Source organism: Amphibalanus amphitrite, unplaced genomic scaffold (assembly GCF_019059575.1).
Source record: "Amphibalanus amphitrite isolate SeventyFive unplaced genomic scaffold, NRLGWU_Aamphi_draft 000851F_arrow, whole genome shotgun sequence".
NCBI lineage: Eukaryota > Metazoa > Arthropoda > Thecostraca > Balanomorpha > Balanidae > Amphibalanus > Amphibalanus amphitrite.
This window is the reverse complement of record NW_024882345.1, coordinates 1-27,724: the sequence shown is the minus strand read 5'-3', so window position 1 is coordinate 27,724 and position 27,724 is coordinate 1. Positions and strand designations below refer to the sequence as shown.

General features: G+C 48.2%; 2 protein-coding genes across 5 annotated transcripts; one reads left to right on the top strand and one right to left on the bottom strand.

The window, feature by feature from the left end:
* Nucleotides 1-87: 87 nt before the first annotated feature.
* LOC122367109 (L-threonine 3-dehydrogenase, mitochondrial-like) lies at nt 88-11,252 on the bottom strand. Of its 3 annotated transcripts, none has more exons than XM_043339923.1 (9): nt 10,801-11,252; nt 6,535-6,689; nt 4,667-4,780; nt 3,889-4,038; nt 3,275-3,423; nt 2,901-3,015; nt 2,606-2,711; nt 1,842-2,002; nt 88-712 (listed from the first exon to the last, which is right to left on the bottom strand). In XM_043339923.1, the coding sequence occupies exons 2-9, from the start codon at nt 6,680-6,682 to the stop codon at nt 546-548; spliced, it is 1,110 nt and encodes a 369-aa protein (XP_043195858.1). In that variant the 5' UTR covers nt 6,683-6,689; nt 10,801-11,252; the 3' UTR covers nt 88-545. The 3 variants fall into 3 exon arrangements, with proteins under 3 accessions (XP_043195858.1, XP_043195859.1, XP_043195860.1); XM_043339924.1 differs by lacking the exon at nt 10,801-11,252 and adding an exon at nt 7,066-7,139; XM_043339925.1 differs by lacking the exon at nt 10,801-11,252 and adding an exon at nt 7,019-7,057.
* A 5,031-nt stretch (nt 11,253-16,283) lies between these two features.
* Nucleotides 16,284-27,173, top strand: LOC122367108 (calcium and integrin-binding protein 1-like). 2 transcript variants are annotated; one of them, XM_043339921.1, is made up of 6 exons: nt 16,284-16,960; nt 19,277-19,823; nt 21,052-21,154; nt 25,412-25,559; nt 25,915-26,030; nt 26,327-27,173. In XM_043339921.1, the coding sequence occupies exons 2-6, from the start codon at nt 19,735-19,737 to the stop codon at nt 26,438-26,440; spliced, it is 570 nt and encodes a 189-aa protein (XP_043195856.1). In that variant the 5' UTR covers nt 16,284-16,960; nt 19,277-19,734; the 3' UTR covers nt 26,441-27,173. The 2 variants fall into 2 exon arrangements, with proteins under 2 accessions (XP_043195856.1, XP_043195857.1); XM_043339922.1 differs by having other exon boundaries at nt 16,293-16,654.
* The last annotated feature ends 551 nt before the right edge of the window (nt 27,174-27,724 follow it).

Sequence of the window (27,724 nt, the reverse complement as noted above, 5' to 3'; positions counted from 1 at the left end):
TTGTCATTCGGGGACAGTGTCCCGGGCACACCTCCGTTTCATATATTTCACTCCTAACTCCTGCTAGTGAATATAAAATCATGTATATGATTTCAGATTTGTCGTTTTATTGGCAAAAGAAGCACAGCTGCAAGACAAAAATAGCCTAAACGACACCCGGACAAAAGCGACACGTTCCGATGGTTCCATCACATGTTTCTCGGGTAGACAGTGATCTGCAGCGCACATCCCGGAGACTAGAGACGTACCCGAGAGTCCAACCATCGGTGGGAGTGTATCTCCGCAACGGCGTCCACCAGAGACCTCGTCGAAAATAAATCTCACCCAATCCATCGACCATTACCTTCCAGACCAGTCTTGCTAACTGCAAGCTGGCGTTTCATCTCTCGATCGCCGTCATAATATATGGACTAAAACTGCGCAAGGTCTCGCCACTCAAACCATCACAATCATCCACTCGCCCGGTGGCGCATTTTAAGGTCGTTACACGCTGCTTTATTTTCTTTTTGTCTAAGTGTCCATTTGTGGCCACCATTGTTGCGAGATCACGTCCTTGACTCGCCCGTCGAGCCAGACGATCCTGCGTCAGTGCCGTAAGCTGCCTTCAAGTCGTTGATCATCAGTTTGCACATGGCGGGAAGGTCGTACCGGTGGCGCCAGCCCCAGTCCTCACGTGCGCACGAGTCGTCAAACACCTGAGGCCAGGCGTCCGCTGCCGGAGAGAGGAGGTGGTGTCACGAGAGAGAGAGAGAGAGAGAGAGAGAGAGAGAGAGAGAGAGAGAGAGAGAGAGAGAGAGAGAGAGAGAGAGAGAGAGAGAGAGAGAGAGAGAGAGAGAGAGAGAGAGAGAGAGAGAGAGAGAGAGAGAGAGAGAGAGAGAGAGAGAGAGAGAGAGAGAGAGAGGAGAGAGAGAGAGAGAGAGAGAGAGAGAGAGAGAGAGAGAGAGAGAGAGAGAGAGGAGAGAGAGAGAGAGAGAGAGAGAGAGAGAGAGAGAGAGAGAGAGAGAGAGAGAGAGAGAGAGAGAGAGAGAGAGAGAGAGAGAGAGAGAGAGAGAGAGAGAGAGAGGAGAGAGAGAGAGAGAGAGAGAGAGAGAGAGAGAGAGAGAGAGAGAGAGAGAGAGAGAGAGAGAGAGAGAGAGAGAGAGAGAGAGAGAGAGAGAGAGAGAGAGAGAGAGAGAGAGAGAGAGAGAGAGAGAGAGAGAGAGAGAGAGAGAGAGAGAGAGAGAGAGAGAGAGAGAGAGAGAGAGAGAGAGAGAGAGAGAGAGAGAGAGAGAGAGAGAGAGAGAGAGAGAGAGAGAGAGAGAGAGAGAGAGAGAGAGAGAGAGAGAGAGAGAGAGAGAGAGAGGAGAGAGAGAGAGAGAGAGAGAGAGAGAGAGAGAGGAGAGAGAGAGAGAGAGAGAGAGAGAGAGAGAGAGAGAGAGAGAGAGAGAGAGAGAGAGAGAGAGAGAGAGAGAGAGAGAGAGAGAGAGAGAGAGAGAGAGAGGAGAGAGAGAGAGAGAGAGAGAGAAGTTACAGACAGAAAATACAATTACGAGCAATACAAATTTCTATTCTGCTCGTATGTGACCTGTGGGTGCGGACGATAAGTAAGAACAACTTTCAGAACGCTATTGAACGTGTAGATATTTATTTATTGCAGAGGAGACCACACAGTAAGGACACAAGCTCTGCCTAGAGCGGGTATTCCATGCATAGAAAACAGGGCAGGCTGCTGGATAATGATAAGGCTAAACATTATCACCAGATATGTCATTTAAGCAGTCTACACAGATGCCCTTCATATACCTGAATGATTTGCGACTGATTGCCGCTCTGATGCCTACTCCGATGCAGGCACTACGCACCGATCTGCTGCCGCGAGTCGGGTCGGTAGGTGACCTCCAGCTGGGGCACGTGCTCGCGCACAGCGCGCACCAGCTCCTCGGGACTGAAGCTCATCGCGGTGACGTTGTAGGTGCGCGAGCGGAGCTGCGACTCGGGCGCCACCATGATCTCCCAGAGGGCGCTGAAATAGCGCCGCCAGAGGTCAGCCAGGTCAGTCAGGGTGGTCGGGAGGACGGGGACTGCTGAATTTTGGCACTGAATACTGATGTTGTAGATCTAACTTCCGATAAATATATTTCAATTCCCAAATGTTTTTTAACATATGTTCATGTCAAATTCGCTAACATTATATTGCATGCATGTTCCAAAGTTGAAAATGAGCATGCTGGCGATCTATCGTTTGACCCTTTCGCGTCGCAATTAGTTATGTGAAGCACCCTCAATGTTGTTGCCTGTTAGTGGCGGCTCCCCGTTGTGGTGTCTTTTTTTTCGGCCGAACGAGACCATTTCAGTGCCGGAAAGATGAAACGAATTAGGGGGGAGACATTGGTCTGGACGGGAACCCTGGCGACCCGCCGGGACTGAGCCTGTTCAGGTGACAGGCCGACCAGCCCCCCCCCCCCCCAAGCATTCATGACTCACTGCACCCGGCTACGGGAGTGCTCTTACGGGCATTCCCGCATGGGACAAAAGCTGCCTGTCCAGCCGGGAACAGGGGTTGAGGCGTGGAGGAGAAGGATTTGACTATCCCGAGGATGGAATAGGGGGAGGAGATGTGACTAACCGTAGCGTATCGTCAATGTACATCATGGGCAGACGCGAGTCGGGCCTCAGGTAGCAGCTGAACTTGCCCGTGGTCACGGCGTCGTGGAAAATCTGGACGGCGTAGTCTGCAAACACGAGTGCAGAGGTGACATTTCCAAGTAAACTGAATGAGTTTTGGGCGTTATGATTGCACGTACAGCAATAAACTAGGGAGTAAAACAATTTGCGCGATACAATAAAACAATTGAGGCACCAAAAGGCTAAAAGGCTGGGTTAATCGTTAAAGTGACCTCAGATTGTCACACATAGATTACCTGTGGTGCCCCCTCCCGGGGCGGTGTCACTGGATATCACTCCCGGGAATCGCAGACAGCGGAAGTCCAGTCCGAACTTCTTGTGGTAATATTCGCCTAAAAGTTCCGCGTGCACCTGAAATGTGATTATACCATATTGCATAATATGGACATGCATATTGCATATGGACGAATGCAACGATGTTTTCGTTAAAAAAAAAACATTTGTATGATAATGAAATATTTTAACATCTTACCAAGACATAATCTATTCATTTAAATAACCATGTATCATAATATCGTGTCGTATTGCAGGCCATACCGGAGTCCTTCGCTTTGTGTCACGCCGCCCCTTGCCGTACCCATCCACCCGTACGTACGGCCCCGCAGCGTACCTTGCTGACGCCGTAAATGGTCTCCGGCCTTTGAATGGTGAGGTTCGGGGTGGGGTTGCGAGGGGACGTCGGACCAAAGGCTCCGATCGTGCTCGGTACAAATATCTTCAGCTTGTATTGCTTCGCCAGCTCCATAACGTTATGAAGACCTGAAGCGAGAGGGGCAGGCAAACGTCGAACCAAGAAGATAAGTAGAGATATATATTCGTTGTATATTTACAAATGAGCTATTCGATTCGATACAGCCCAACATGGTTATGTCAAAAGAGATTCAATAAGTTTCGATACCATCTGACTTTTATTACAGCCGCTGAAAGTTATTGGCGGACGACATGGCCCATTTAAACTGCTGCTAGCTCAGGTTATTAGTCCTCTGAGATTCTGTAGCCCACCCTATCAGTCGCCGAAGCGTCATCACTATTGATCGGGCAGGAATGGAGCAGCTTATCGTGATGCACTGAAGGGCTCTCGGTCCTCTTATCAGAGTTCAACCAACGACACGCGATGGGGCCGGGGGTGTCGTGGCCGTTCTCGTACAAGGTCATAGCCCGGCTCTACAGTACAGCTACTTCTACTTCTACATCTACTTCTTCTCGGAGCGCTCTGCAGCTGACCTTCGATGTTGACTCGGATGGCCAGCGGCACGTTGTCCTCGCCGACGGCGCTGAGCAGCGCGGAAAAGTGCACCAGCCAGTCGATACGGTACGTCACCACTATCTCCTGCAGGTTCTTGAAGTCCAGGATGTCGGCGAACACGTACGGCCCTGGGGAATGGGTTCAGGCAGCGTCATTGTTTGCGCTAATGCTGCTTATATGCTTCGTTTTTCCGCCGTTTTTGGTGTATCATTACTCAAATAACTAACAGAACTTTGCATGAATCCTTTTGAAAAGATGTCGAGTTTTAGCCTTATCAGGTTACATGAGAATCACGGCGCTAAGTTTCTTCATCGGTCTGGCTTATTACTTTTTCTATGAATAGCCCACCCTCCAGGCCTCCGATCGGATGTCGGAACTCTGACCAATATTGATCCAAGCTTCCAGATGAACTACATAGGGCAGCCCGGTCAGACATTACACACCATCGGACAAACATACACAACACATACACAGACAGACTGACACAAACAGGCAGAGACACAGTCACAAACATACAGGCACAAACACAGAGACGCAGACCAGCACACACACCCCTGAAATTGCCATCCACTCCATTAATTTCAGCCGCCTGACCATCTCGGCTGCCCCTGAAAGCCATCTCACCCGCCTCTACAGACCAGCTCACCCGCCTCTACAGACCAGCTCACCTGCTTCTACAGACCAGCTCACCTGCTTCTACAGACCAGCTCACCTGCTTCTACAGACCAGCTCAGCTGCCTCTACAGATAAGCTCACCTGCCTCTACAATCTCTCTCTCGGGCTTGATGATGTCGGAGAGGATGACGTTGTCCCTGCCGTACCGGGCCCTCATCAGCTTGGCCAGCCCAGTACCCAGCTGTCCCAGGCCACCTGGAAAGGGAGCAGCGACCGTCAGCCAATCAGCGGCGGTAAAAAGACCGCCATCCGTTAGCGATGCGTGGCGTGATTGGTGGACACTGCTTAGGATGATTGAACGATTTAGATGATAAGCATCTATGTCGATTAGACATACTAAGGTTACTAGAGGGAGAAAGCTGAAAAATACTAAGGTTATCTTTGCATGCTCAACTAAAGGTTTGAAACGTTCAGTCGAACAGAAGCAAAAACATCGAGTATTCCGGAGGCTATGGTCGAATTATGTAAAATGCGCCAACATTTTCATTGAAATTCACCTTAAATGCGAGTTCATTTTACCTCCCTTCATTTAAATCAGTCCCCCAAATTACTCATTCAACACCCAAATAAAAAGATTGATTGTCTTCAACGCAAGGAGATGGCTGAGTGACGTTTTAGCTTAAGAGAATGTTATTTCTGGAGATATGTCGCATCCTAAGAAGATGAGTATTTAGATAAAGGCCTCGAAGTGGAAACACTGTGCTGGATGAAGCACCAGCAATAAAAAATAAACCAGTAAAACGCATTTGGGGGCGACCAACGGAGCGAGCGAGAGCGTGAGCCTGGCACCTGCGAAATTGCGAGGGTGTATATACTTCCAAATGACTTATGCAATGCACGGAACCCTACTAACCGGTCTTCAACTTTGGATGTGCCAAAGTTGAGCGCAATCGGCCCAGCCGTTCTCGAGATCTGGAAGCGTCACCGTTCACGTGCGCACGCCAAAAAATGGGTCCCAACTGACTTTTGCACGGCACCCTACTAACCGGTCTCTAAACGTGTACCAAATTTGAGCGCATTGATTTCAGCCGTTCTCAAGATCTGGAATCGACCCCTGCGCACGTGCAGAAGCACCCCAAATGTGGCACATGGAAATTCATTGACTAGTGAGCAGTGGGTGTCTACTGTCTACCTACATGCCAACTTTCAGCGCACGGCCGGCCGCTCATACTAAAAAAAAATCCGTTAATCTACGGAAGACTTCGCTTGCTTCACTTGCTCCGCAACTAAAACAGGACTCATGCTGTGTTTGATCAGTTGAGAGTGATGTCAGGATTACAAGGAAACAGGCTGCATGGTGTCAGATGTGTTATTCCAAACAACATTGAAACAACCGGCCTTGTGTATTATGTATAACATATCTATGTGCTATGCAGATTGCAAAGGTCAGCAGCAATACCAATGATTTCAGCCGTCTTGTAAAGTGTGTGAGAACAGCTTTCAGATTAAATCAGCGTCTCCCTCCTCCACCGTCTCCGCTTTGGCAGCAGCACGATGGCTTGTGAGCGCTGCGGTACAGTGTACCTCCAGGCGCACGGCACCAGCGACATCTATGGAGCGCGACGGTAACCAGTCGCCCAACGAAACCGTGTCTTTGTATTTTTGGCGCTGGGGTACAAACTTCCCAATGCGGGACACGGGAAACGGCTCTTTGGCAGCACCGGCTATAGTTCGGAACTTTCGCTGCCTGAAATTGACGGTAAATAACAAATAATTTTGCATACATTTATATGTGTGACATTGATATGGAATGCCCTTGTTTTACGGAAAGAGCAGGTAAATCTCCCCCGGTTTTGTTAGTCTGCTCACCTGTAATAAGGATCCACGGCCACTCCTGCTCCTGCTGGTTGTTTATTGTCTGTTGGTTGTCTCCTGATTGTCTGCTGGTTGTCTGCTCACCTGTGATTAGGATCCGCGGCGGCTCCTGCTGCTGCTGGCTGTCTGCTCACCTGTGATCAGGATCCGCGGCGGCTCCTGCTGCTGCTGGCTGTCTGCGAATCCTCTCCGTGACGACAATGTCCTCCTCTGCTGAGCGGGCGCAGACAGGGCGCGGGCGCACAGCCGCGCGCATGGCGACGAGTGTAGAGCCACGCTCATTGTGCTCCTGGGGACCGAGAGTGGCTCGTTAGATTACATTGGAAAGTGAGGTGAAATTTAGCTTCGTTTTTTCACTTTAGGCTTAGAGCCTTGACCTTCCAGAGTACAGATGACAGGTGAAATATACCTATGTATAGCGTTGAAAACATGTGCTTGCGTCACGCATGACAAATTAATGTGTGACGCATCAGATAGCAAGGTTAGACTAGCAGTCGTAACCTTCAAAACGTCGGCTCTTGAAAAAAGGAAATATTAGTAGGTATAAAATTGCTCGGTTTAATTTTTCCTCAAAATTAGCTAGGCTTCTTTGGAATGGTTTAGGATGTTTTTCCTCACACCGAGACACAAATTCGGTACCGCACACTGCACTCTCAGTCACTAACCCTTGCTCCCTCACAGCGAGCGACCACTAACGGTGACGACCCCCTGAAGGCCGACACAGGCCCGGCCATCTGTGTGCCACATGAGACCGCCGCCCTCCAGGGGTCGAGTAGCAGGGGGGGGGGGACGTCGGGCCACCACCTGGCGCGCTGCCAGCGTCGTCTTCGACCCGACGAAGGCGTGGCCGGGGGCTCGACGGCACGGGGAGCCCGGGCGGCCGCCCCTAGCTACAGCCTAGGAACTGCTGGCGACTGGCTGGAGGCAGCCCGAGTGCGCGGTGTGGGGCGCCGTCGGCGTTACAGTTGTTGGCATGGCACCCCCTCCCCCTCCTCCTCCCCCCGCAGACAGCTGGCTGCCGACGGGTGACGTCAGGGTGCCATGAGTAGGGACGCGCCGGCGGCCCATGACCCAGTTGGCCGCCACTTGTGTCACCATCCGGCCTCGGGTCACCTCATGCCAGCCCCAGAGTTGTCAAATTTGCGGGGTTAGCTGTGCTGGTGGCTAGCGCTATTTTTGGTCAGAATAGGGTCATGAGAAAAATACACTAAAATATTTTCTTAGTGGGCTTCCCATATTTACCTTAAAAATAGGTTGAGGTAACCAAGCTGGAGTGGAACTCGAGAAAACACGCTAGAAATCCAAGGTCAATTGCAAGTGAAACTAATCTGCCTGCTTACATACACTGTTATTAGGTGACTAATTTCGTTATAATAAACGGTTACGTATTTTTTTTTCGCTGCTGACTCAGAAAACTCAGCAACGCCAGCCGCAACAGCGCAAATATGTTCTTCCCCGCGCATTGCTCCTCCTCGCCGATCCTTGCTTGCAGCTCTTGTATAACAACAGACAGTGCCGTTTTCGGCCTTTATCTCTCGTGGAGCACAATCCTGTAATACAACTGCATACACGCACAAGACAAATGTGCAAGGCTTCAGCTGACGGATGTTGCTGCTGATAAATGTCTTCATGACTCTCCTTACGTAGGCTGACGATCGTCCCATAACCCATCCGACAACCAGTGGATGTGACATCCGATAGCGAGCATACGAGTATGCCTACTTATGCCGCCGCGTTTGAGTAACAGGACGGCCAGTCCCCACCGGCCACTTCGGTCTCTACAGAATGGTTTCGGCCAGTGCGGTACATGCACAAGTAGTCGTCGGCCGATTCATGGGTCTGAAAGGGTTTTTATTGAAAGAAGGGCTTGACCACACAAAACAACGTATAAAGATTGTTCGAAATTCTTGAGTTTTGTTTTTGCCTGGTACCGAAAGCCATTGTTCCGTTCAAGTTAAAAGTTTCGCTCACTTTGCCTGAAACGTCAGCAGTCGTTGCCAGCCAGCGCGACAGCAACCATTTACCATAATAAGTTTGTCATTTTGAGATTTCGTTACCTTGGGGTAAAGCTTGTCAACTTCCTCTCAAATTAGTATGTACAGCGACTGTGCAGTTAACCATCACCCGGCCAGGGGGGTTGATGCAACCCCCGTCAGGTTTTTCGCGGTTCTGCGACACCTGAGCGAGCGTCATTTCAGCGAACGACATTTGAGCGAAACATTTTCAGCGATTATCAATTTAAGCGATTGACTTTTTCAGCGATTGTCAAGTCGGCGAATTCAATCACAGCGATTATCAACGTAAGCGAGGACCAGAATCAGCGAAACCACATTGAGCGAATATATGGTGGTCAATGGGAGACCAATTGAGCGAATACAGTTACAGTGAAACCGAACGCGACGAAAGTCAATCATTTCTACTTTTCGGAAATTCTTGCCCTTTGAATACCCGTTTGGTTTGTGTCATGCTTCAAGCTGCGCGCGACAAAATAAAAAAAAATTGTTTTAAAGCTTGAAAATCTGTTATCTTATAGTAATCTTGTTGGAAACCTGAAACCACAAAAAAATATCAGGCCTCATTTCGCAACGTTTAATCATTGATCTTGCAACGTTTCGTTTTTAAATTTTTTGTTTTATATCATACGTCATGATAACACCTAACAGTTTGTAATCCACCAGAGGTAAAGACAAAATTAAATACAATGGATTAGCTACCGTTCAGTAGCGGCGGAACACCTTCAATTAAGGGGGGCACCGCCGACTTTTGGTCTCATTCTCTCCATGCAACGCCCATAGGGCTAATGTTAAAATGCCAAAATCAAGGAGGGCACGGTGCCCCGGTACCCCCCTTCGTTCCGCCGCCTATGAGTAGGTACCGTCTGGACAAAACTTAATATAACTATTCTATTTGTTAAATTCTATAAAGAACAGGGGGTGAAAATGAACCGTTGGAATTGAATTGTTTAGAAATGTAGCATTACATTTGGATCTCAATGTCTGAGGTCTTTGGACGTGACATTCGCCATCGCCCATCCAGTTCCGGATAATCATGAGAAATTCCGGAAACATTCGCGCGTATACGCTCGCAAAAAAAAAGAACGTTACAGGACGATGAAGTGTTTCGCTGAACTGGCAGTCGCTCAAACTGTAGTCGACGAAATAGATGTCGCTGAAACATAGCTTTCGCTAAAATTGATAATCGCTATATTTGATAATCGCTGAACTTGATAATCGCTGAATTGCCATTCGCTGAAAATGATTCGCTCAAATGACGTTCGCTCAAATGACACTCGCTAAAGTCGCTCGCACCGGTTTTCCGCAGATAGCGTAAAAACGGCGGCACGTAGCGCCACGTAGCGTCGCCAAATTTTGCATACCTCTGGGTATGCAAATACTCTGCACTCTGCAATTCTGTATGTTCCTGGCAGATCACAGAAGTCAGCAAGACGTTCAATATCCCGCGCCCTGCCGGGGGGGGGGGGGTCGAACCCCTGCGGCTTTTCGCGAATACTTCAAAAAATGTCGGCGCGCGAGCGCCGCCGTTTTTGGCACACCTTATCATACAACTTTTCTGCACGTTGTGAAAATTTCAAACCAAAGTCACCTAAGGTGACCAGGTCATGTCAAGTGACCTCACTTTATGGAAATTTCGATGCCTGCCACAGCTTCACCTAGTGACCGATAGCTTTGAAACTTTGAGGGATTGATAAGAGCAACAGTATTTACAAAATGTTGCTCACGGAATTTCGATGTCCGTGACCTAAGGTCAGTTTAATTAAGGGAGAACATTGAAAGGTGCCTCTTTTGGACGAATGCCATTCTTAACACTCTCAAACACCGGATTAAAAGTAAACATGACACACACTGAACTAAAGAATGGCACCCATGACCCCTCCTTATGTCACTGAGGCCATCTAAGGTCACGAATGGTATTTAGTTACCAGTTTTTTTGCGAATAACTTTTGATAGAATAGACATGCTAGAGGTTAGATGTGTTCAGCTCAACAACACAGATCGACTTATATGCAATAGGTATAAGCTTTTCCGGTCATGTCATTACCATGACCTGAGGTCACATTTTCAAATTGAACTTTCAAGGTCAATTTGTAATTTATTCGATGTGTCTTGACGAGAGGAACACGATGCCGGTGAGAGTGAGCTCGTGCATGGTTTGATTCAAAAGGTATTGCAGAAAAACTCCGAATAATCGCCTTTTTGGCATTTTTTTTTGCCCTCTGCAGGCAAAACCGTTCGGAACTTTTCACCGTTCGAAAATTGTGTGGTTCTTGTCATGACTCCATTGATATTTTAAGCTAAAAACAGAAATATCACGCAAATTTTGTCATGTTTTGGCATGGTCATTAGCTTTGAGGTAGGTCACTCCCTTTGATTTTATCTCACCTGTGTTCTCCTGTGTCCTGGATGCACCGTGTGCTCCCAGACGGCTCCTGCGACCGTCTGCCCGCTCCTGACGTGCCTGCGACCGCCTGCCCTGCTCCTGACGCGCTTCTGGTCCGTCGGAGCCGGCGACCGTATCGAACGGCCCCGCCACAGGCCTACGTCACCACGTGGAGCCGCCCCGCCGTTACCAGGGGCTCGCGTCGTCCGCGACGCCGTCCGTCTGACCGTCTGTCTGTCTGTCCGTCTGTCTGTCTGTCTGTCTGTCTGTCTGTCTGTCTGTCTGTCTGTCTGTCTGTCTGTCTGTCTGTCCGTCGTCGGCACTGCTCCCTCGGTGTTCCCAGTAGGTGCGGACACACAGCTGTACGCCTCTCCCTACACGAACGGCACCGGTCGACAGGGTGATAGTGTCGTCGGAACCCGGCCCCTGACTGAGGCGACTCGGCCCGACTGCGGTGGAGGGGGAACGACGAGACGGAAACGTACCCCGCTAGAGATGTGCATGGCTCCGTCGGTGCCAGCGCTGGGAGCCGGAGCGACGCGATGGAGAGAAATCGTGGCTGGTATTTCTAGCGTGGCATGACGTGCATCATCTGTCATTATCAGACTTTTCTTTCGTGATGTTTTTGCTGGGCATAAAGCATCTATTTTGTAAAGTTTATGCGGTGGGTGAGGTGAGCGTGTAAATGGGACCCGAACCGCACCCAGGCCGTGCACAGCTCATCGTCGGAGCCGACGCTCCCCCGCCGGCGTCCAATCGTCGGCGGCCGGTGACGTCAGCGCAGGCTCTCGACCAATCGCGAGGCTCCCGCGGTGGGCTGGTCGACCGCGTGACTATCGCTGGCGCCGCGCCAGTGAACTTATGACGTCATTGTGGCGTTTGATGTGCTGGAGCCGTGCCAAGCGCACGGCTGGACAGGGCGACTCCATGAAACTAATTACAGCTAACTCTTCTTAAATGAAGCAACTAAATGGGGCGGGCATCCCTTGTCCAGTCTGTGGGTAAGGTCAAAGATGAACGACACGCTTAGCATAAAGGCGCATAGAGAAACGAATTTGGAGTAGTCGTTCGGTTTTCTGAGGAATCTCCTCCCCGCTGACGTCTGCTGAAAGGGCCAAGGTTGCGCACCATAAAAAGAATGACGTTAATAGGAAAAAAGAAATCACGTGAGAAGCAAAAACCAAATGCCGGGATGAATTAAATAATAGCTTAATTTTTCCTAGTACAGCATTCAAATACCCAGCACTTCGCGAGGAAAAAAAAACGACAGCTTAAAGGGACTATCCCACCTTTAACATGGGGTTTGAGTTGAGATAGCCAAGTTTGCGGCGAGGTTCAGAAACCACTATCTATCTAGGTTGCAACCCCCGCGGCCTCTTGGTGTTGAAGAAATTCGTTCCCTTCATTTGAAAATGGGCCTTGTGCAAGGCCCTATCTTCAACATGGAGCGACCGTTAGTGTGACGTCACCTCGTTTAGTCATTCTGATTTAAATGGGTTTGTTCGTTGAAAAATCGCTTAAAACTTGGTCTGAACTTTGTTGTGGTGCCTACAGAGTAAAAAGAATCAGCTTTATGACAGTAATGTGGCCTGGGGAAGGATGTAATTTTGGGCTGTGAGTTGTGACGTCACATATTTGAAAGTTTGTGTTTGGAATATGGGAAGCCTAAAATGTTTAATGAAAAATAAATGCCAGAACCGTGTTCCTGGTCATCCAATCTATAAAGTCGGGCACAATTTAACTGGTTTTAACAACATTATAGAAGGTGGGATAGTTCCTTTAATCCCCACATTTTAAAGGTACAGGAGAATCCACTTGATAAATCCACGTTGGTATCACTGCGTTTTGGATTTATTAAGCGGTGGCTTTATTAACCGGAGTCAGTTATGCTTCTTTAGATAAATCTGAACAGCTCACGTGGCCACAATAAGCGGCCGGATTTATCATCCGAGGATTTATTAACCCTCGCCCTGGCAGGGGGGGTCGATGCGACCCCCCCCTAAGGTTTTTCGAAGATAGCGTAAAAACGGCGGCGCGCAGCGCCGCCAAATTTGGCACAGCCTATGGGGCAACCTTTTTACATATGACCTGAAAATTTCAGGTCCGGGTGACCTTGGGTCAGGTCACCAGGTCAGAAAAACCGGTACAAGGTCATGGTCAAATTTCAATTTTCTTTTTGCACCTGTCCAACTCACAGTTTTGCACTGATTTCCTTCAAACTTTCAGGATGTGCTAGGTTCACCAAGTTGTATAACATATAGTTCGGGTTTTTTGAGGTCACTGACCTGAGGTCAGTTAGAGGTCATTACGTCGTAATGTTAAGCCTATGGGAAAATACTAAATTCGGAAAATACTGGAGATATCCGCTTCGTTTTATCACTTTTGTGCTTTGAAACCACAGTACTTAACAGCAGGTCACTTGGTGCTTCTTTGTTTGGTGTACTTATCCATGGGTCAGGTCAAATGAGGTCAACTGAGGTCAAATGACGTTTTTGCCAATAACTTGGCACATAATGACGCTAGAGCTTCAAAAATGGTATCATTGTGTTCGTGGTGATCAGCCGAATCGAATGATATGCGATATGATGCAATTTGGTCAATTTTAACTTAATTTATTAATTTAAGTTTACTTAAAATTTAAGAAAAACTTTAAGTACACTTAAGCAAGCTAAAAAATATATCATTCGACGCGCCTTGACGTGCTGAGTTCACTGGTGCTTTTCTTTTTGCTCTATCTTAATTAGATCAAAAGTTATAAGCGAAAAACTTTTGACCTGTTTTTAGCGAAATTTTTACATTTATACCCCCCAAAACCCCCCTAAATATTGACCTAGAGCAACCAAATTTGCACAGGGGCGAGAACTCCAGGGGGCCCACCTACCTACCAAATTTGGTGTTTCTAGGTGCCATAGGAGCCAATCGCGAGGGGGGGGGGGTCGCATCGACCCCCCCCCCTGCCAGGCCGTGTTATGAAAAATGCCCTGCCAGGGCGAGGGTTAAACGGATGCCCTACTGTATATGTAAGTTAAATACATTTCTGACTGGTGGGGTAGCGTTATGATCTCCTCCTTGTATCTCCGAAACTACTGGACGGATCCGGAAAACTCAAACGGTGCTCGATAGCCCTGTAAAACTGTGAAGGGAACACTAATTTCATTGACCTCGTGGACACCGATGACGTCACAGGTCAGGTCAAAGCTTAAATGTTTCGCCTTTCAGGGCCTTCTACGAAATGTGTTATAACATCGAGTAAAACACATTTTATCGAAAATCATGACAGACCGTCGACTGTCTAGTAGGTTGTTGCTAAAAGAGGTCACTGATGCAAGGTCAGAACACATGACACAGGCCAGGTGGCCTAACTCACGGACTCGCCCTAGTCAACTATGCAAAAGCGAAGCATCGGACCTTGCAAGGAGTGCATGAAATCATGATTATCATGTGCTTGAGATAGTTTTAGATCGTTCCCGCCGCCAAAATAGCAGTTCTTATTTTCCAATTTCCCCATTGCCTTATAATGGTGAGGGCACGTGACCGACCTGACCTCATGTGGCCTTTAGGAAAAATCCGAGATATACAAGCTGTGAAGCCTCTGGAGGGTACTAGTCCTTGTAAATTTCATCTACCCTTGAACGTTCCTCTGGCTGGCACTGCAGAGGGTGTTGCGAAATTACGGCATGTGAGGACACTGCAGAGGCTCAATAATGACGGCATAGGACCTGAAAATGCGGTTGGTGTCACAACTCACAAGATCCGGCTGAAAGCAAAGGCCAGGATTGCCAAGTTTCAACTGTATATCGCCGGCGTGTTCGGAGCTATTGAAAAAAAACTTAAGACTTAAGAGGCGGCGTCCGCCTTCCCTCTCCCCTCGGCGATGGCTATGAAGCTATTCAGATACAGGTTCTACCGGGTGATCATTTTTGAATGATACAAAAAGAAAGTCGCCACGTGCAAAGATAGGACAAGATATTTTGATTTCACGTGCTGGTTTACATGAGGGACATTTGGACATTTTGTTTTTTATCAACATTGTCCAAGTCCGTCCTAAGGTACGGTAAATATCGTCCGTTTTAGAGCATACCCTTTTTGGACATCTTAGTGTAACGATACAATATCTCAGCTGGATGGCTTTGCAACACAACAAATTTTAGTTCATGGCGCATGTGCAAAGGCAATAGCACGGTTATGCGGGCTTCCTGGAACCTGCAAAGGATCTTGGAGTGCACGGAGACACTAATAATAACAAAAATTCCGAAGTGGACATTGTTGATGGAAGTGCGTTCGAGTGCACTGCTTTGGCGGACCCGGGGACGGTACGGCCTTCTAGAGAATGCTGTAACCTGTCGTTTGGCCGGCTTTGTATGACTAATTCACGCGTCTCCGACACTCTTTTCAACAAGAGTGTGCTTCTCCACACACATCCGCGCCTGTCATTGAGTTCCCGTGCCCCACAGCTGGTAAGCCTGCAGCTTGCGAATAAGCGAGCACGACCGCCCATCTTACAGCCCGGACTTCTCGTGACTGTACTTGAGTGTCTGGCCTCACTTTATGACAGGTGTGGTCAGATGTGAGCCGAAGACAATTGCACATCTAATAGTGGTAGAAGCCAGAAGGAGACTTTACCCGGAGCATGGGACGGCAATAATCAGCAGAAAATGGTCAGACAAACCCGGCATCGAGCGGAGCTCAGCTGGTCGGCGGTCCGCGAGGGGTGCATACTTTGGGTAGCTCCTCTAAGCTGGCTATTGACATTAATGACTGACTGTGTGTTCCAGATAAAATGTCCCACCGTACGTGTTCGATGGGTGTGTTTGGTTTAACTATCCAGCTTAACACATGGCTGATATTAACAAATGTTTTTGTATCATTCAAAAATGATCACCCGGTATGTCATGATGTTTCGTTACGTATTAAAACGTAACATTTTGCATCAATGTCTCATTTATTATTACACGACTAGTGACTACATTGATCACATTTACACCACCCCGGCGCAACTCAAACGACCATCAGCAATTGATCTGCTACATTCGAGCATGTTGCAAATCGACAATCACTCCGCTCCGATTCGCTGCGCCGCAGCCATTGCATCACTGACTGTTGCAGCCGGAAGTGGGTTCGACTTATTCCGTCTACAGTCTGGCGTTATCAATAAACAAGTATCGACTGGAGAGGGGAGGAGAGGGGGTAGTGGGAGGGGCATCGACGACGCTCACAAACTGCCGGCGCCGTCCCTCGCTGGTTCAAAGAACGTCCATCACCTCAAAGCTGCGCAGTGGCGGTCACAGGCGATTTTTATCGGAGGTGTCATAAATTATATAGTAAGTCATCGATGCAGCGTTGTTTTACTTTATGATATCTGTCGTTGAAACAGCTCAGTTGTGGTCACCATTGACCGATGTCACTCTCTGCCCTACCGGGCTGCTGCGCTGGACACGCCTCTGGCCATGGCAACTGCAGGCCAAAGTGAGATCCAGCAGGCGACGTTCTGGTACAGTTCCGCGGTCGCGTTTGGCGTGGAGGGTCTCGTGGTGACCGGCGGCATTGCCCGGGGAGCCTGGTGAGCTGGGAACAGGGACAGCTCTCGGAGCACAGGAACCACGGAGAGCACATGGGTCAGACGGGTCGCCGATTGGAGAGCACTGCAGAACACCGTTGAGAAGCGGGAGCCGGGAGTACAGCAGTGAGAAGTGAGAATACGTTATCAGCGGGAGCACTTGTGTGTGGGGGACACCGGTCAGCAGCCGGGACGTTTTTTAGCAGCTGGAACCCTTGTGTTCCAAAAACACTGGTGAACAGAGGAAGCACTGCCGTGAAGGGCAGGAACACCTGGAGCAGCTGGAACACAGCTGGCAGGTGAGAAGAGGTAACATTGATGAGCACTGAGCAGTTGAAAGACGGAACACGCATCGCTGAACAGTGTCGGGATTTTGGGTAGGCGGCGCCCGACCGCCGCGCCGTCGCGCACGGACCGATAAACCGTTTAATTTTGCATGCATGAGCAAGTAGGCCGTGTTATACACACTACTCAGTGTCATATGACTTTGCTCGGCTGCTGAAGTTGCAGCTGTGCATTATGGTTGGCGAGCGGTCAACGGAGCACTGTGTAAATTTATAGCGCCCCTGAAGAACCCTGCCAGCTGCTGCAACATTCTCTTTCAGGCAAGATATTTTGACTTATAAATGTTCTCTGATATTTCGCGGAAAGAAAATGTGATTTATGCATCGTGGCGGGTACTATTCGGCTGATAAAAACGACTTTGGAGAATCTGTATGGCGCACATGTCGTCTTGATCTACATACACAAGGCATCGCTTATACCTAACTGCTGAGTAGGTACTATATGTCCATAAATTATATGCGATACTACACTCCATATGTAACTTGCTGATATCTGATATCTTAGTCGTAACTGGCCTCCTCCGATCCCCCTCCAACACCTCTGCCTATATGCATTACCCTACACGTGTGATTGTGTCGTGCCCAGCCGTGCCAAGAGTCATCGTCCAGTATTATAAATAGTAAATACTGCAGGGTACTAAGGGATGCGGAGAATCCTTATACACTGTATGTATACTGTAAACCGTGTTGTGCCCTTATGCCTGTCACAATTCACATTTGGTTACAGCGCATTCATTCCTTGTTATTCTTCCACTACATGACCTATTCCACTACATGACACCCATACGGTGATTTCCTCCGCTACCAATGTGCTCCCCTTTCTTCGTACGAAGGAAGTATACTTGCGAAAGTATACTATGCGAAGTATACCTCACACTAACGTTATTGTTATCGTGTTACTCCCGTTGTGTCGTGTGACTGCGCCATTGGTAAGTACCCACCTACATGCATTCAAGATACGGCATCTCCTACCGACCCTGCACTGCGGCCCGCCGACACACTGCACCACTGCGCCGCTGCCTGGTCACGGCTGGTTCAATACCAGTAACAGACGCCATATCTCCGTGAGGTCACGGCTGGGCCCAGTCGCCAATGTCGGGCTGGAAAGGCTCGGGGCCCAGCTCAGCTGTCTGATAGAGTTTGGGGAACGGGGCACGTCTCATCGCAACTGTCAATAGTTGGGAGTGGTGAAATTCGCGGCAACTCTTTTCCTAAATGGGTCCGTCGGTGAACATTCACGAAGTAAAACCCTCAATCTTTCAGGCATAACTTGGGCAAACATACATATTGCAACATATTGGAAGATAAACAATATACATACTGCAGACATATGTACCTAATGTAGGCAATTATATCATTTCTCGTTATCATTACACAAGTCAGTATACAGATTCATGCTAAGAACATTCTCAAAGGAACATGAAAAACAAATAACTATAATCCTTATATCGCGCCAAACACAAACATAACTTCATTACCTTTGCCAATGGCTTATTTTTCAACCAAACAGCCCATTGTCAACATGCTGGGCAAACGGCTATTCCATCGCCGCGTTTTCCTTCCCCGTCCGTCCGGTTTGTCCTTCGCTGCTCCTCTGTTCCTGTCACTGTCCCCTTCCATCACTTCGCCGGCCTACACAATGCATAATGCACATAATGTAGTTGCACATTCCTCATACTGGATCCGGTCTGTATCATATACCTAACACCTCCGTGATACAAACTACCCAACTAACATCACGATTGACCTCATTGACTTGTTCCACGGCTATGCCCGCTGATCCTCCGCTCCTATTCACAATTGTTTCGCGCGCCCCTCCAAGGCCGTGAACTCGTGGCTCTGGTGCCGATACAGGGAACCGGCACGGCTCAGTTTCAGTGACGTGTATGGTTCGCCACGTTTTCCTCGGCTTTACACGTGTGTATGGAAACGGTCAGCGCGTCAGTTAGCCGCCGAGTGGTGTGTAGTGTGCAGTGTCGTCCTTTTAGGGCTGAGAGGTAAGGTGTTGTGTGGAGAGTTATCGTTGCATGTGATGAGCTAGGTTTGTGTGTGCTCATCTCATTGCTGTGATGTGTTGTGCTTAGGCTGTAGACAGTAGCGGCGGAACACCTTCAATTAAGGGGGGGGGGCACTGCCGCCTTTTGGTCCCCTTCTTTCCATGCAACGCCCATAGGGCCAATGTTAAAATGCGAAAATCAAAGGGACACGGTACCCCGGTGCCCTCCCGTTCCGCCGCCTATGGCTGTAGAGTGTAGAGCCGAGCTGTGTTGTGTTGTATTGTGCTGTGCTCTGCGATAGTGGGGCACTGTGCTGTGTTTTTCAACAGGCTCCTTTGCCTGTCTTGCGATCAGCACGATGCACATTTACAACAGGTCTCTGTTCCCGCAATCTTATCCACACCGATAACACCAGACTACGCCGGCTTGAACATTATGCTTGCCCAGTGCTTCGACACCTGGTTATGAAGTGCTCCCACCCATGAAACTAGCACTTGCAAATATACCAACCACCCTTTGCCATCCACAATTGTCTTCTCACCACACAACACTCTGTCCCCGTTTGTTTATCTGCCTGCAGCCGCGCCGTGACGTGGCGTCACGGGACGGCCGTGACGGCGGAGGATCGGTACCGTCACACCGTCACCGGCAGCGTCAGGTGGTCGCCGCCGGCCCCGTTCCGCGACCTGTGACGTCATCGGGGCATGATAGTGCGTGGTCGTTTATCGGCGGACTGATATCTACTCTGTAGGTCATCAGAGCCAGACACCTCCGGTGTGAGAGAGGAGAGCTGTGACGCGGTGAGAGAGGTGGGACAAAGTGAGAGAGCCGGGAGGACGGTGAGAGCCGGGAGGACTCCAAAAGACGCGGAGGACTGGACCTATTGAGGCTCTGTCGCAAGAATAGACTCATTGAGGGAGCCATCCAACGAAAAGCAAAGCAAATCGCTGTGGCTTAGGATAAAGATCTGCTGCGAGGAACAAGCGAAAGCGGCCGAGGAGGACGGATACTAAGAGAGGACAGTCGTCGGTGTGAGGAATGGGCAACAAGAACTCGACCTCCCTCACCAGCGAGGAGGTAGAGGAGTACGCCGAGCTGACCTACCTCAAGAAACGAGAGATCATCAGGTGAGTGCGTCAATGGCGAGAAGACAGAGGGTGAGCGGACAGAGGTCAATGGGTGAGCGGACAGAGGTCAATGGGTGAGTGGACTGAGGTCATTGTGTGTTTGACTTTGCACAGAGGTCGCTAGGTGAGTGAACATGGGTCAATGGGTAAATGAACCTCTGACAGAGGTCAATGGTGGGTGGAAAAAGGTCAAATTCAGAATGGGCTTCACCAAAGCGAATGACATACAGGATGACCTCCCTCGAGCAGCTTTCTAACGTGACCGGCTTTGATTTTACCTTGACCTGAGGTACCCAGAAAGACCTTAGTCACTCCATTTTTTTTCTTTCAGGCAATACCAACGCGAAAGGTACCAAAATTTTGTGAAAGTGATTGACCAAAAAGCGAACCTCGACCTTATGGTCATTAACCTGGCCTCAAATCACCGGCTGATCAGATATCTTTTTAATTGGGTGTCATTCGCTGTGTACGGTTACGTCCAATAAAGTATATTAAACCGCGAGTAGGTAGAACAAATCTTTTAAACGTCGAGCCGATAGGCGAGACGTTTAACAGATTTTTCTACCTACGAGCGGTTTAATAACCTCATCCCGTACCGCCGATATCTTTCGGGAGCTTAAAGGTAAAAATGGCATTTTATTTAAAAATGCGACACATTTCAGCAGAGCCAGAGACAAAGAGAAGCAGAGACAGATGAATCTTTGAAAAACGGTCCAGACAATGTGATCGGTCTGGAATTGACAGGTACATTGAAGATCAAGTCGCAAATACAACTAAAAAAGAAAAAGAAAATGATGTTTCATTGCGTTTCCCTGCGCATACTGATGAAAATAACGAGACAGTCAAATGGCAAGAATGTCTACTAAACGTTTAACAATTTGTTAATCGTCACTAGACGTTTAATAAATCAGTTAAACGACATCTGTTAATTTTCTCTCTTTGCACGTGAAGCAATTAGGACTCGCTGCCACCCTCTCCTTTCATGTATGTATGATTGTATGCCAATAAGCTGTCCTGCTTTCTTCTTCCCCAAGGGTCTATCTCACTCGCCCTCTACTTTTTTCTCTCTCCCCTCTTTCTTTTCGTCGCTTTCCCGCTGTCTCTCGGTTGCCAAATTCGGCTAGCAACAAACTTTGTTCTAAAGGTTGAGGATAACTTTAAAAAATCACAATTTAGGACACCATCAAATTAACGTTATATACAATGATCCTGTTTATGCCCTTTTCAGAGCCTTCTCGAGATTTCGGAGCATTGATCCTCTTACGGTGGACGAGAACAGCATGACCCGCCTGAGATACGACCTTATTCGGGACAATGTGGCCGAAATCAAGGTGAGATACGCGACTAAAATGTGCTGCACGTGTAAAGAGAAATTCACTTGTTTTGAAACCTGATCAAAAATGCAATAACTCTCCATCTTATAAAAATGAGCTAAATCGCTTTTCAAATTATGTTCAATTGCTTATTCAAATAAAGGTCAGCGTGATTCGGCATAATTATTATTTTTTCCTTCAGGTTAATATATTGATAACGGCTGGATATATTTTTCCACTTTTACCTTTAAAATAAAGATATTTATCAGCAATTGTTAAACCTTGCTCAGGGCCTCGGCTAAAATTTTGACTGGTGGGCCACTTGGGCAGCGACATGGACTGACCTTCGTAGCCATAGCCCACCTTGAGCCCACCCACCCCAATTTTCGATTTCTCCCCAGATTTCGGCCACTTTATTCTGCAAAAAACGTCAGGATGGCATTAAAAAATGTAAAAAAACGGGGTTCGACCCCCCCCCCCCCGATTCTTCAGGGAGAGGAGAGACAAGGGACCCACAACCCTCTCAACGGTGATACTCCGGCAGTGCACATAAAATCGCACAAGTATGCACAAAATATTGACGCAGATTATAAAACTTTGAACGATAACTTACGGCCGGTCGGATGTTAACCCGCGCCCGGCTGGGGGTCCTGGATTTCCACGCCCTGCTGGGGGGTGTTTGAACACCCCCTTGTAACTCGGCTCCTGGGCCACGTAGCGATACGCGGAAAGCGGCGTTCGAAAGAGCGTCAAAAATAATGACGAAATCACTTCGGTCAATTTTTTGGTCAGGTCAAAGGTCAGGTCACCAGAGGTCATTGAAGGCAAAATTTCGCCGATTTCCAGGTCGAATATCGAAAATTTCCAAGAAGCCAACGCATAACTCGGGAACCAATAGAGCTACAGCGCCGCGGAAAAGCGCATTCGATAGCCCTATTAACGCCCTTTCTGAGTAATTCTCTCAGATTTGACCTAACGTCAACAGTTTTGCCTGCAGGGGGCAAAAACTGCAAAAATAGCCGATTTTTTCGGAAACAGTTTTTCTGCAATAACTTTTGACCCAAGCCTTGTACGAGCTTACTTTTACCGGCATCGTGTTCCTCTCGTCAAGGCGCATCGAATGAACTATAACTTGACCTTGAAAGGTCAATTTGAAAATTTGACCTCAGGTCAAGGTCATGACCTGACCGGAAAGGGTCATGTTGCATATCAGTCGATCCGCATCGTCGAGCTGAACACATCTAAGGCGTTTTCATCGCTCTAGCATGCCTCTATCAAAAGTTATTTGCGAAAAACTGTTAGATACCATTCGTGACCTAAGATGACCTCAGGGCATAAACAAGGGTCACGGACACCATTTTCATATTCATTGTGTCTAAACCACTTGTAATTCAGTGTTTGGGAGTGTTTATAATGTCTTTCGTCCAAAAGAGGCGCATTTCAATTTTCTCCCATTGTCTTATAATGGGGAGGTCGCAAAATTGACCTGACCTTAGGTCACCGATATCAAAATTCCGAGATATACATTTTATAGATACTGTTACCCTTATCAATCGCTGAAAGTTTCAAAGCGATCGGTCACTCGGTGTAGCTATGACAGACATTGAAACTTTTTATGAGGTGAGGTCACTTCAAGTGACCTGGTGACCTGACCTTGAATGACCTTGGTCTGAAATTTTCACAACATGTGTAGAATTGATGTATGATAAGGTGTACCAAAAACGGCGGCGCTCCGCGCCGCCGTTTTTGATATATTCGCGAAAAACCACAAGGGGGGGTGTTCAAACACCCCCCCCCAGCAGGGCGCGGGTTAAAAATCAGCGAGCCCTGAGTGGATCGCTCGCCGACTAGTCGGAGATTCGGAAGCGGTCGGAAGAGATCGGGCGTTGTCGGGTGGATCGGGAGGAATTGTGAACAGCACGAGTGCAACTTTATATATAAAGTGGGTTGTAGCAGGAACCCCAAAAGAGGGTTGTAGCAGCAACCCCAACATCTCTGAAAATGATCATTAAGCCTATTGGTGTCGCATGGAAAAGAATTGACTCAAAAGCCCAAGCGCACTGCGCGTGAGTGCGCAACCCTAATATTTTCTTTAAGAAAGTTATGTACACTTCTGGTGAACAGTGTCCGCCGATTTCCTACACGACGTGATTCGGCGATAGGGTCGTGGCCAAAATTCGGCAGTGTAACACGGCCTTAAAGCCGAATTTTGGTACACGAATGTGCACGAATATGCAAGTCATCCTATGTCACGGACCGATTCGGGATCTTTCTTTCACGGTCTTGGCATTTCGCAGACCAGTCGGTGTCCACCGCGTGACTTTTACGGTTTGTCACGACCGCCACGAATATTTCATGAAAAATGAAAATTTCGTGGCCGTTAGCCGAATTTATAATAAACGAACATGATCGCCAAACAGTCGCCGAGTCGCCGCCGACATGTCGCTGCGTGCGTCGACTTGTTGCCAAGGCATCGCCGACTATTCGCAACAGATTCGCCATTCATTCGCGATGTTCGCCGAAACATGGATCAGCTTCGACCCGCGCACGATTAGGGGGGCCCCACCCGTTTTCTGCAAATCGGGCTATGTCGGCGAACTGTTCGCCTCTGTCGGTAAACTGTTCGCCGATTTCCTACACGACGTGATTCGGCGACAGGGTCGTGGCCAAAATTCGGCAGTTAACTCGCGCCGGGCCGGTGCTCTGAGATTCCGCGCCGGGCCGGGGGGGGGGGGTGTCTGAACACCCCCCCCCTTCTAACTCGGCTCCTGGGCCACGTAGCGACACGCAGTAAGCGGCAATCGAAAGAACGTCCAAAATAAGGACGAAAACACTTCGGTCATTTTTTGGGTCAGGTCAAAGGTCAGGTCACCAGAGCCAGAGGTCACCAAAGGTAAAATGTTGACTATTTCAACATTTTGGAAACTGCCAACGGCTATCTCGGGAACCGATAGAGCTACAGCGCCGCGGAAAAGCGCATTCGATAGCCCTTTTACAGGCCTTTCTGAGTATTGTTCTCAGATTTGACCTCAGGTCAACGGTTTAGCCTCCAGAGGACAAAAACTCCAAAAATAGCCGTTTTTACGAAAATCGGTTTTTCGGCGATAACTTTTGACTCAAAAGAGCCATGACATTACTTTTGCCAGCATCGTGTTCCTCTCGTCGAGACGCGTCGAATGAACTATAAGTTGACCTTGAAAGGTCAACTTGAAAATTTGACCTCAGGTCAAGGTCATGATCTGACCGGAAAAGGTCATGTTGCATATCAGTCGATCCGCAACGTCGAGCCGAACACATCTAAGGCGTTTTCAGCGCTCTAGGACGCCTCTATCAGAAGTTATTAGCGAAAAACTGTTAGATTCTGTTCGTGACCTGAGATGACCTCGGGGACATAACGAGGGGTCACAGTTGCCATTTTCTGGTTCAGTGTGTCAATTTTACCTACATCTCGATGTTTGAGAGTGTCTAGAATGGCGTTCGTGCAAAACAGACGCTTTTCAATTTTCTCCCATTGACTTATAATGGAGAGGCCGCAAAATTGACCTGACCTTAGGTCACCGATATCAAAATTCCGAGATATACATTTTGTAGATACTGTTGCTCTAATCAATCGCTGAAAGTTTCAAGGCAATCGATCAATCGGTGTAGCTATGACGAGCATTCTTATTTTTTCTGAGGGGAGGTCACTTGGCGTGACCTGGTGACCTGACCTAAGGCGACCTGGGTCTGAAATTTTCACAACATGTGCGGAAAAGATGTACGAACAGGTGTGCCAAAAACGGCGGCGCTCCGCGCCGCCGTTTTTGAGATATCTGCGAAAAACCGCAGGGGGGGGGGGTGTTCAAACACCCCCCGGCCCGGCGCGGGTTAATATCGCTTGCAGACTTCAATCGGCTGGAAGTCGCCGACACTACCTCTAGTTTGACTCTGGCTTATATCGTGTCTATCGGCCAGCCGTCTGAGATCGCTCGCAGGCTTATCCCCGACTGTCTGAACTGGTCTGTTTTTCCACTTTTTACCCCAAGAGGATATTGCAAACAATAGGTTGAAGTTTTTTCACAAGAATATGTTTCACCGATGGGTACTTTACAGCCTGGAAATGTACGATAAGATCTGCTAGTTCAATTTGAAATGTGAAAACTTAGATTTTTCGGAAAATTACTGGTGGGCCAAATCTTTGAGGCTGGTGGGCCATTTCGGGTCACTGGTGGGCCATTTGGCCCACCAGTTAACATGTTAGCCGAGGCCCTGACCTTGCTTGTATTTTCGCTCCAGTGCAACCCGTTCGGCACCAGGATGTTGATGCTGTTTTCGTCTGAGCATGACGAACGTCTGAGCTTCGAGGACTTCCTGGACATGCTGTCTGTGTTCAGCAGGGCGGCTCCGATCACACTGAAGACCAGCTACGCCTTCCGCTTGTACGGTGAGTGAGGGAGGGGGAAGAGAGAGAGGGAGAGGGAGAGAGAGAGAGAGAGAGAGAGAGAGAGAGAGAGAGAGAGAGAGAGAGAGAGAGAGAGAGAGAGAGAGAGAGAGAGAGAGAGAGAGAGAGAGAGAGAGAGAGAGAGAGAGAGAGAGAGAGAGAGAGAGAGAGAGAGAGAGAGAGAGAGAGAGAGAGAGAGAGAGAGAGAGAGAGAGAGAGAGAGAGAGAGAGAGAGAGAGAGAGAGAGAGAGAGAGAGAGAGAAAAAAAATTCAACCGTGGTGTGCTCAATGCTATACGGCTAAGTTAACCGAGACTTGAAATTTCACCATTACCAATCAATGCTGCATTTTTGTTTAGATTTTGACGGCGACTCGGAGCTTGGCAAGGAGGACCTGAAGCGCGTGCTCAACTATCTGGCCGTCCAGGGGGACAGCGTTCTCTCCGAGGAGGAGAGGGAGACCATCGTGGACAAGGTAAACGCTCAGCGGCAGGCAGCCAGTTGTCGTTCTATGTGCTTTTAATATGGTGTGAAAATGCCGTGTTTCGATGTTGGGACTATAAATATAGCACTATAGCACTCGGCCAATTGCGGCCGGTTTAATTTGTCTATTTTTATTTGTTTTTATTTATTTTATACCCTTATATTTTATATATTTTTTTTTTGCAGCAATTTACACCCAGTTGTAATCTGCCCCGAAGGAACTTCCCTATCATGAAGCATTCGTGACTGTAGGTATCCTGTGACTCGTGAATCTGAACTTGTTTCCAGATCCTGGAGGAGTCAGACATCGCCAGGAGCGGTACCATCAACTTCCAGGAGTTCCAGCACGTGGTGGCCCGCTGTCCTGAATTCACCCAGTCCTTCTCATTCGAGCTCGTCTGAAGTTGTCTGGTGCTCAGTGTTAGTCCCAATGGTCCGGTCCCGCCGACATTACTTAAAAACATGACGGAGCCGCAGAGAGCCCAACTACCTGGACAAATGAGATTGCTGGATGCGGGCAGTGAGCTTATGAACGTTTGTACCTAAGTGACTCCGCAATTTGTGCAATGCCACGTGTGAGTGTTTGTAGGTGAGGGATGTTAGGCGGTATCAATCTATAAATGGTGCATTTTTTGTGATATGTTGAAGTGAACATTCGCCGTATTTTTCTGACTATATGTGTTTGTAGGAGGATATAAGTGAGCTTGAATCAATGTTGCATATTATGTTCTGATCTCGGCAAAGATGTATTATGATCGCCTGGGTCACCGCACAATTGGCACGATTCTTTACATTTCCGACTGTTTACTTTGTATCCATACTCTGCCTGTATTTCTTACTGAGACGAAAACCGTGAAGTAAGGTGCAAGTCATTGGTAAGCGATCAGGTAGATGAGACGTAAGCCAACGGGTGACAAGAGCCGCATTCTGCACGCCGGATGCCGTCCAACATTGCCGTAAAGCCACTTACGACAGATGGCAGCACTGTTCGGCGAACAGACGGCGCTGCTAGCCACTTCGGCCTGGAGTAGGTACTCGACTGATGGCTTTTAGTGCTCGAGACAGACCGGACCGGCTATATGGTGTTTTGTTTGAACACAAATTTGACCCTAAATGAACTTTTACCTGCAGAAAAGTTGACGTTTGGTGCTAACAGGATAAGGGACGATTCAGCTATTTCGACAACATAACAATTCACAATGACCCTCATATCTACTATCTAGGTATGTACTTGAAGAAAACCAAGATACCAAAATAGACACAAGTAAAGTAAAATTGGCACATTTCCAGTTGATGAAACAAACCACTCTTCATTTTTTTTTGCTAGGCAGTTTATGTTTTTGTGTGCTTAAAATCACCAGAAGAGAAAAAAATATTTCCAATGAAATTAAAAATAAATCATATAGAAAGATCTATTTTGTTCATTTTTGTCAGAGGTTAAATAGTGTTTGCCACGGAGGTTTATAACGCATTGACCAACCATATTGCTTTAAACCAACTGCATGCTGATCGGCGCTGACGGTTGGCCTCCGATCCGATACAGGTGGCCGCATTCTTCGCATTCTTCCGTGAGGCACCGCATTCCTCCGAAAGGGACTGATTTCGGAAGTAAAATCGATAGGTATATCTTTGGTGATCGTTGGGTGTAAAAGCTTCAAAATTGTGCTAGTCTCAGCTCAAGCTACC